The sequence below is a fragment of the Lygodium microphyllum genome, chromosome 13, assembly GCF_053477565.2.
Source record: "Lygodium microphyllum isolate KBCC chromosome 13, Lygodium_microphyllum_v1.1.10, whole genome shotgun sequence".
Classification (NCBI taxonomy): Eukaryota; Viridiplantae; Streptophyta; class Polypodiopsida; order Schizaeales; family Lygodiaceae; genus Lygodium; species Lygodium microphyllum.
The window spans coordinates 154417105-154426944 of record NC_141147.1 but is presented as its reverse complement, the minus strand read 5'-3'; the positions used below and the strand labels follow the sequence as shown (position 1 = coordinate 154426944).

The 9840-nt window shown below is 50.4% G+C and overlaps 1 protein-coding gene across 1 annotated transcript; it reads left to right on the top strand.

Annotated features, from left to right (window-relative positions):
- The first annotated feature begins 985 nt into the window (after positions 1-985).
- Positions 986-8167, top strand: LOC148027382 (ABC transporter C family member 8-like). Its single transcript, XM_087691957.1, has 11 exons — positions 986-3065; positions 3593-3913; positions 4036-4122; positions 4221-4898; positions 5374-5538; positions 5660-5948; positions 6054-6268; positions 6443-6748; positions 6847-6910; positions 7064-7303; positions 7504-8167. Exons 1-11 carry the CDS (start codon positions 1572-1574, stop codon positions 7701-7703), a joined length of 4059 nt encoding a protein of 1352 aa, XP_087548083.1. The 5' UTR covers positions 986-1571; the 3' UTR covers positions 7704-8167.
- Positions 8168-9840: the final 1673 nt, after the last annotated feature.

Here is a 9840-nt window from a genome sequence, read left to right as displayed (position 1 = left end):
GTGGTTCTCATGTTGGCAGTAGTAGAAGCAACAAAGACTTCCATCATCTAAGATGCCCGATTTTAACCTTTTTGTGGGAAGCCCGAATTTGACTAGTCGTTTTTGAAGACACCAGGGTTTCATTTAGCTGGCTGGATATTGTATATAAGAACTCTTGATTTTGCGAGGTGGAAAGGAAATTTAAGGGTAATGGGAAAGGTTGATGGTTCTATGTGGTCTTTGATATGTTGCAAAAGCTATCAGAAATATTATATTATCTTTTCGCGTCAAAAGTGTGAAATGGGCATAAGATGCAGCAAACCCGGCATTGCTCGAATGGGCACCGCGGATTCCACCCAGCACGCACTGTGGAGTCAGGGTCGGTAGAGCCAATCCAAAGGCGGGGTCCACAGAGAGACTTGTTGACTCCGAGGAGGCGACTGTTGGCGAGAGCGGGGCCAAAGTCAAGGCGGATACGCTGGCATCTTGAGTCTTACTACTAGTAACTACGACGACGACCACAGCTACTAGTAACTACTACAGTCTACGACGACGTCCCGACTCCCCACGCAGCACGATGCGCTTTTGGAGCAATAAAGTCACGAGCACGTGCTGGCGTCTCGTGACTGGGCTTGCCAAATTCAGTTCACAATAACTTCACATTCTCTGTTGAAACGTCTCCCCTGGGCCCTCCCTCTCTTCCTCCTTCCTCAGCAGCAGAGCTAGGTACGCAGGACGCAATCGGGACTCCACGAGGAGCACGGTCATCTCGCCTGCACGCGCGCGGCGCAACGCGAGCAGCGTTTGCGTGCGCAATTTACCCATTCTAAGAAATGGACGCCTCGTGCTTTCCGATTCGCGAAGAGAGAGAGAGAGTCAGAGACAGAGCGAGCTGCCAGAGAGAGAGAGAGAGAGAGAGAGTGACAGAGGGACATCGGAAAGTGAAGCTTTTGATGTCTCTCCCGTATATAATTCAATTCTTCACACGCGCGGAGCTCCTCCAATTAAATCTCCTTTGCTTCAACCCGTGCTTGCGGCGGATTTCTCCTTCTTCCCCCCAAAACAAAGCTCGCCTTCCTCACCCACCCACCAGCCACCACGACCCCTCGTAAGAATTCCGCTTTCTGATGATGGGGTGGCATCCGTCAAAACGATATTAACCAGGAACAGCAGGTGAGTCTGATCTGAGGCGTGCATACCCGAAAGGTTGCTAGCTGATTGGCACCTCTCTCTCTCTCACACATCGTCGTGTGGGCAGCTACGCGCGCCTGCGCCTACATAGCCAGCCAATTATCCATCGCATCGGCTCAGCTCTGCCGTCCATGTGAAAACCACCTGTTTCACTAGTGGCCTGTTCTCTCGAGGTTTTAGCTGTGCCCTTTTACACAGGCTTTAGCTCGAGTCAAGCGAATCACATTCATTCTGCCGCCAGCATAACTCGAATTCGGATTCGGATTCGGACCGCAGGCGCTCCACTGAAGCAGGCGGCCCCTAATCCTGTACAGCTTGGTCAGATCGCAATATATTGGCCCATGGATTGGAGCTAATCTGTCGACTGCACGATCATATCGAGCAGCAGGAGAGAGTCTGTCATGGCCCCGCTTATCGCGAGCAGCAGTAGTGAGGTCGAGCAGCTGTCTCAACCTCTACTCGCTGCGTCGGGTCGTTCCAAGAATGAACATCCGGTCAGCGGATCACCATCTCCAGGTCCTATCCAGGAGGCGGGCCTTCTGAGCCGCCTCTCGTTCCACTGGATTCAGCCGCTGCTCAAATTGGGCAATTCTCGGCTGTTGGATCTGACAGACGTCCCGCGAATACCCCCTCAGGATCAAGCTCAAAAGAATGTGGAGGCGTTTCTGGGCGCCTGGAATGTCCTGAAGAGGAAGGGGGGCAGCAACAACAAGCCGTCGGTTCTGAGGGCTCTGATGATGTGCTATTGGAGGGATGTGCTGTGGACGGGATTCCTGGCCTTCTTGAAAGGGGCGGGGACGGTGGCTGGCCCGATATTCCTTTACTACTTCGTGGATTACTCCTCAGGGAATGTGTTGTTTCCCTACGAAGGCGTGGTGCTAGTGTGCAGCCTGTTCGTGGTGAAGATGGTGGAGAATTTCGCTCAGAGGCATTGGTATTTCGGCGTCCGGCGGCTGGGGCTAAGGGTTCAGAGCGCGGTGATGGCGGCCGTGTATCAGAAGGAGCTGTGCCTGTCGAGCGCGGGCAAGCGCAGGCACGCCACGGGGGAGATTGTGAACTACATATCGGTGGACGCGTACCGGCTGTCGGAGCTGGTGTGGTGGATGCACTGGACCTGGGTCGTGCCTTTCGAGATCGTGGTGGCTCTGGGCATCCTGTTCGCCATCGTGGGACTGGCTACCATCCCCGGATTGGTGCTCATCATCCTCTTCATCCTCCTCATCACCCCTCTCATCATGCGCATGCAGAGCGACCAGGGCGAGTTCATGGTCGCGCAGGACGAGCGGCTGCGGGCCACCAGTGAAATACTGAGCGGCATGAAGGTGATCAAGCTCCAGGCCTGGGAGGAGAAATTCAAGGCCTTCATCGAGCGCATGAGAGCAACCGAATTCAGGTGGCTCTCGGGCACCCAGCAGAAGCGTAACTACGCTACCATCCTCTACTGGCTCATGCCGACCATCGTCACCGCCGTGGTGCTCATCACCTGCATCCTGCTGCGCATGACCCTCACCTCCACCATCGTCTTCACCGTCCTGGCCACCTTCCGAATCATCCAGGACCCCATCCGGACGGTGCCCGATGTCCTCTCGGCTCTCATCCAGGCCCACGTGGCCTTCAAGCGCCTGGATGTCTTCTTGCAGGAGGACGAGCTCCCCACCGATGCCGTGGACAGGGATTCGTGCAAAATCTCTCCCTATGCAATCAGAGTGGATGGTGCGGTTTTGAGCTGGGGGGACATTGAGGACACCGATCAGCAGGCAGCCAGGCCCACTCTCAAGGACATCAATTTGGTTGTGGGCCGAGGGGAGAAGGTCGCTGTGTGTGGCGCCATTGGCAGTGGGAAGTCCACTCTCTTGTATTCCATCCTCGGCGAAATACCCAAATTGAAGGGAAAGGTAGCAGGCTTCCGTAACATCCTTGAACCCTCTCTCTCTCTCTCTCTGTCTCTCTGCCTGAGCGTAACGAGTATGGGCTTTCATAAGAAGTGCACAACATGATTTGTCCTAGATGTGTAGCTCGATCAAGTTAACTTGGATCAGTTTCCAAAATGCACGAATAAGAAGGGCAAACGTGCATGACCTGATGAGTACGCCCTTATTACGAGCAATGCTAATAATTGGGGGTGCACACCGATCGAGTGCACTTCAGCGTTTGCCTTCATGCTCTCCAGGGTTTATGTGTTCCGAAATGGTACTAGATTGTTAAGTCTACATGAATTCCCACTTTTAGTAATAGATGCTTATTTCCTACCCAGATGTATGATCAAATTAGTTTAGCCTGCAGATAAAAGAACCGCATTTAATATTCCAGTTAGCTTGATGTAAATCTTAAGGCAAATTGTGAAGAGCTCTTACCATAACTAGTAAGGCATATGCTGTCACGAGCCAATGCTAATACATCGAAGTCCATGCTTGCATTGCAGATTCAAGTGTCAGGTAGCGTGGCCTATGTTGCTCAAACGGCCTGGATTCAAACAGGTTCCGTGAAGGATAATATCTTGTTTGGCTTGCCCTTCGATGAGGCACGCTACAGGAGCACCTTGCGAGCCTGCGCCTTGGAGCAAGACATCCTGAATTTCAGCCATGGTGATCTTACAGAAATCGGAGAGAGGGGGATCAATATGAGCGGCGGCCAGAAACAACGAATCCAGTTAGCTCGGGCAGTCTACAATGATGCCGATATCTACCTGTTGGACGATCCTTTCAGCGCTGTGGACGCACAAACAGCTGCTACTCTGTTCCATGTACGTAACTTCTTTCATGCCTGCTGTACTTATCTATGATGTTTATCCGCAGCGCGTAAATAAGCAGCTCTCTCCTTTGTATGCAAGTGTATTAAACATGAGAGTGCGTACCGTCTGGACAGGATTGCGTCATGGGAGCTCTGAAGGACAAGACGGTTTTACTAGTCACGCATCAAGTGGAGTTCTTACCAGCTGTTGATTCGATTCTGGCAAGTTTCATTGTCCTGTAGCCTACTCAAAAGTTGCTGTGTGCTCTCCGATATTCATTATCCAAGTGTGTTATTGACATGAATATATATAACTGCAGGTGATGCAAGATGGAGAGATCCGACAGGCAGGGACGTACGATGATCTACTGGCCAGCGGCGATGCGTTCCACCGATTGGTTACGGCGCATCACGAAGCCCTGCACACGGTGACGACGAATGGGAAGGCTCACACGCACGAAAACGGGTCAGGGGAGGCCGAAGAAGCAGCAGCAAATGAGGTGGTGTTAGTAAGTCCGAGGCCGAAGATGAAGAAACGGATGAGCAGGGAGGAGATAATTGAGAGAGCGAATAGCCAGCAGCAGCTGAAGGCGGGGCAGGGGCAGGGGCAGGGGCATGAGCAGCTGGTACAGGAGGAGGAGAAGGAAGCAGGGGACCTGGGGCTGAAGCCGTATGTGGAGTATGTGACAGTGGCGGGGGGGAGGCTGACCATCGCCGGGATGCTGGTGGGACAGGTGGCGTTCTCGGCGTCGCAGCTGTACAGCAACGTGTGGCTGGCGACGGAGGTGTCGGACCAGGCCGTGTCGTCGGCGCTGCTCATTGGCGTGTACGCTCTGGTATCGCTGCTGAGCGTGCTCTTCTTCTTCGCGCGATCCGCCATGATGGTGGACCTCGGCCTCAAGGCCTCCAACGCCTTCTTCCACGGCCTCACCAACGCTGTCATGAAGGCCCCCATGTCGTTCTTCGACTCCACCCCCTCCGGCCGCATCCTTAATCGGGTAAGTACTACTCCTGCACCTTACACGTAGCTGGCTAGCTATTGCCGTATGTATACATAAGAATTCCCACATTTTTCTCATGTGGGAAAAATGGCGCCCTCCCCCTACCCCTCCCCTCTATTGTGTTCATTTTCATGAGCTTCTACTCTCGAGGCATTGCATATTAGCTATGTGTGACCGGTTGCCTGAGGATTGCATATCAGCTAGGTGCAGTTCGGTGCAGGGACTTAGGCAGGCACCTCTGCAACTCCACCTAGCTAGGTACGCGATCTCTTCCTTGTGAAGGGCAGTTACCGAACTTGGCCACTAGTTTTCCCGTTAATTGTGTCCATCGTCATGAGCTTCTGTTCAGGAGACATTGCATATTAGGACTTCACAATGTGGGAATTTGTGAACAACTTCTTGTGTACATAACTCGGGAACTGTCATGGCGCGGGCGCACGTCCTTAATGAATCGATCCAATTCATGCTGCAGGCATCCGTCGATATGAGTGTGCTTGATCTGGACATCCCTTTCTGCTTTGGATTCGTCATGGCCCTGGTCTTCGACCTTCTAGGCATCGTCATCGTCACAGCCATCGCGACATGGGAGATCATCATCATTGTTATCCCAGCTCTTCTTCTAGTACAGTATCTGCAGGTATGCTTTCGGTCTTCTTTCCAACTAGAAGTTCCAAGGGAACTCAGTTAGGAGCCCCGACGCATAACCAAGTGAGCTTGCCACTTTATCGGCTCATAAATGAACAATGTTTGAACTACAGCGCTTCTATGCTGCGGCTGCGCGGGAGCTGTCTCGGATCAACTCCACTACCAAAGCGCCTATCGTGAATAGCTCCGCGGAGACCATTAGCGGCACAGCTACAATTCGTGCTTTCGACATGACCCAGAGGTTTCTGCAGAAGAATTTGACTCTCATCGACCGCGATGCTTCCGTCTACTTCCACAAGCATGCCGCCTTGGAGTGGCTCATCTTCCGAATCGAACTGAGCTGCAGTCTCGTAGTAACTGTCGCCGCGCTATTAGTTATAGTCAAGGGCAACATTTCCTCAGGTAACGAGCATTCAACCCGCTGAAAGTGGAAACTTGACAGCAGCCATTGATGAAGTCGTCTCTGAGGCACGGTTTCTCTTGTCTGTTGAACTCGTCGGCCTACAGGCTTCGCGGGACTCGCGATTACTTATGCTCTGGCCCTCAACAACTGTCAAATCTTTCTGTCCTGGTGGCAGTGCATGTTCGCAATCTACATTGTATCAGTGGAGAGAATTAAGCAGTACATGCAGCTGCCTGCGGAGGCTCCGGCTATTATTGAATCGAACAGGCCGCCGGCCCATTGGCCAACAAGGGGAAAGGTGGTGCTGGATGCACTACAGGTAAGACTAGATTTACCCCAGCCTCATCAGAGTCTCAATGGATGTCTACACAGATAACCAGCTTGGCTAGTGTATAGTGTTCAATTCGTAAGTAACATGTATAGAAAGGCAGAAAGAGAAGAGAGGAAGAGAGACTTGTTTATAAATCCATACAAAACTTGCACTTTCTGGCAGATCCGTTACCGGCCGAACTCTCCCCTGGTGTTGAAAGGCGTATCTTGCACCTTCCAAGGTGGGCAAAAGGTGGGAGTGGTTGGGCGAACGGGGAGTGGCAAGACCACGCTCATCAGTGCTCTGTTTCGCTTGGTCGAGCCTGCCGCTGGGAGGATGTATATTGACGATGTGGATATCTGCGCAATTGGCCTGCACGATCTCCGCTACAAGCTGGGTATCATCCCTCAGGAGCCTGTCCTGTTTCGAGGCACCGTGCGAACCAACCTTGACCCCTTGAATCAGTACACAGACTTGGAGGTTTGGGAGGTGAGTAGCCCATATGATGAAACTGTGTGTTGTTTTTGTGTTAGCTTAGCGAGCTACCGAGGCTATGTAAGTACTAAACTTGAACAAAATGCACACAGTCGTTGGAGAAATGCCAATTGGGGAATGTCATTCGAAGGCTACCTTTGCAACTGGAGTCTCCGGGTGGGCAAATCTTCCTTTTCTTTTAGTAGAGACTCGAGAGGGATCAAAGCGAGAGAGAGAGAGAGCCCAGACTCCATTGATTGAGTGATTGATTGAGCCGTGGACGTGATCGATCTGATTAACAATAATAACGGATGAATGGCTGATATGCAGTATCGGACCAAGGGGAGAATTGGAGCGCGGGGCAGAGGCAGCTGTTTTGCTTGGGGCGGGTGCTGCTGAAGCGCAGCCAGGTGCTGGTGCTGGATGAGGCCACTGCCTCCATCGATTCTGCCACTGACGCCCTCTTGCAGCGCGTCATCCGAACTGAATTCTGCGCCTGCACCGTCATCACCGTGGCGCACAGAATTCCCACCGTCATAGACAGCGACATGGTCTTAGCTCTGCGTGACGGTAATCATCCGTACATACATATTCATCACATTCGTGTTATAATATTAATTTACGGGTTAATGTTGTACTCTTCACATTAACGTCGGGAGAGTAATGCTGTTCGCATCTAATGTCACCTTAATTTTTAGGCGTACGAATGTGCAATAAACTGTGTGTTCCTTGTTCTAATTCGGTGATTGCGCGGTCGGTTTTGCGTGAAGGTTATTTGGTCGAGTTTGCCCCGCCCAGAAGACTGATGGAGAACAAGACCTCATTGTTTGCGCAATTGGTTGCTGAGTACTGGGCGCAAGCGGGTCGCAGCAGCGGCAATAGCAGCAGCAGCAGCAACGGCAGCTCAGGCTCTGCTGATGAGACATCACAACACCATCACCACCACCACAACAATCTTCACAAGTCCTAGTAGTCTCTTCTTCTTATCATAGGATCATCTCTTTCTAATTGTCCACCTGCTTGCGAGGAAAGCAGTATCAATTCACTCTTCCCTTCCAATGAGAGCGGGAGAGAGAGAGGAAATTCGCTTCGTGCATTGCCACACTCATCGAGGTTTTCTCACGGACAATTTATACACATACATATATCGACGATCTCTGATCTGCCCCTGTGATGGAGGGATCAGACGAGGAAAGACGGTTCATCACGGGAGTCGACACAGCCAGTCCACGGGATCATACAATACACAGCTGGAGCCTGTGACCGATCATACAAACAGTCCACGGAACTCAAAAAGAGCTTGGGCAGCGAGGACTCGCTCACTCAGCACCATCCCTGGCTCACTCACAAAGTCAAAAGCTTTTTACTCACAATCCACATTTTTGTAGATTGATTACAAGGAAAATTCATTCTGAATCTGAAGTGTTTCTCTCCTGCTCCTGTCAGACAATCCAGATTCAGAGCAGCAGCTAGTTACATGCTCTACTGCAGCAGTCTCGACGCACCGCACCGCACCGCATGGCTTCCACAGAGTTACGAGACTTGAGAAGATATTGAATCCTAGACTCACGAAAACCACCCTCTGTAATATTATTACGTTTTGCTTGGAGGGTCACGGCACTGGGGTGGCGTATACAATACTATCAAGCACGTAAAAGCGTTTTCATGCCGGATTCAATGCACACGGAAACCTAAGACGTTTAGTATCGCGAATTTCAGAAATTGGAATTTCCAGAGAGAAGTGACTCCAAAAGCTCATTAATGTAATCATTGATTAATGTAACAAAATCTGCGCAAAAGCGGCGATGTGAAGGACTGATAATTTGCTTTATTTGCAGCAACTCAGTTAGTTCATAGAGTAATTCGAGCCCTTGTTCATCCCCAATAGTACAAGTGTGCAATATAGCATCCTTAACACAATTGACACTCCAAATACCATGAAGTTGCACCTTTTGCTAATTCTAACAGAAGTGTGTTGAAGATAGCATCAATAGCCAGTGGGAACTATGGAAGTAAAGAAGGTTAATTTTCCATGTAGTGAGGTGTTGCAAAGGTCCTCTTCTTCTTGGGAGTACTCTAATCTAAGGAGGATACTTGCCTCTATTTGGCGAATCCTCAAGCTGTGATTCATATCTTGGTTGAAGCCTTGTAGAGGAATATGGAAAGATAGGAAAGGAGGCACTACCAAGAAGATTACAATTGATGCTAGGGTTTGTAAAAATATTCTCCATTTCAACTTTGAGGCTTGAGTTGGTATTTTTTAAAGGCCAACCACCAAAGCCTCTGGAGACATTATCATGGTTTAACTTTATCCGTACAAGTGATGGCCCAATCAACCAAATCTACTAGGAGGAAGGGGCTTTTTAAAGTAGTGTTACATAAGAAGGAATCAATGCATAGAGTACAAGCCTAGGGGGTGTGCTTTTGGGGCTTGGACTTGGTGTATGTCATGGCATGGTAGTTATGGAGGTGGGAATAGAGAAATTGTCCCACTTGTAATATCAAATTTACCAGCATATCTTTAGAATTTGTTCTTGACATCCTTAAGGGTCTTTGCATGCCCTTGTACACTGTGATGAACCCACTATGGGTTCATCTTGGGATAGAGGTGACTTGCCTCATGGAACATGCCTCATTAGGTATCACCCAACACTCGGGCAATCCCACAAGCGTGCAAAAGCGTAACATGGCATGATACACAATACAAGTGATTGGGGGCTAAAAACAATGGGCTTCTCTTGAGAGTCGAGATTGTATTGCAAGAAGGCACTAAGGCAAGAGAGTGTATGAGAGGAAGTTGAAGGGTGAGAGGGCTTGGTTCAGAGGTGATGGTGCAGGTATCAAGACGCATCCTGCTCTCTCAGCTCAACACTCTGAGGGTGAGGGAATGGCACTAGAGGCCCATATACCTTGTACATACCTCCTCTTGAAGGACTTAATGTCCGTGTTGAGTCTCAAAATCCATGACTCAAGGCCCAAGGGGCGGCTGTATGAGAGCGACTTCAAAATTCGGGGGGTCTTAACGCGACTCATTATCAAGTTGGTCAGTGTCTACATGCTAGACTCTTAGGTACAAAATTTGGAGGGTCTTTGGTGACTTGCTATCA

Bases quoted from the DNA above. Each gene is read 5' to 3' on its own strand.
- LOC148027382 (XM_087691957.1), top strand. From the start codon at position 1,572: ATGGCCCCGCTTATCGCGAGCAGCAGTAGTGAGGTCGAGCAGCTGTCT. The intron at 5,539-5,659 runs GTATGCTTTCGG...TTTGAACTACAG, and splicing joins TTCTAGTACAGTATCTGCAG to CGCTTCTATGCTGCGGCTGC. The intron at 6,911-7,063 runs GTGGGCAAATCT...GCTGATATGCAG, and splicing joins TTTGCAACTGGAGTCTCCGG to TATCGGACCAAGGGGAGAAT.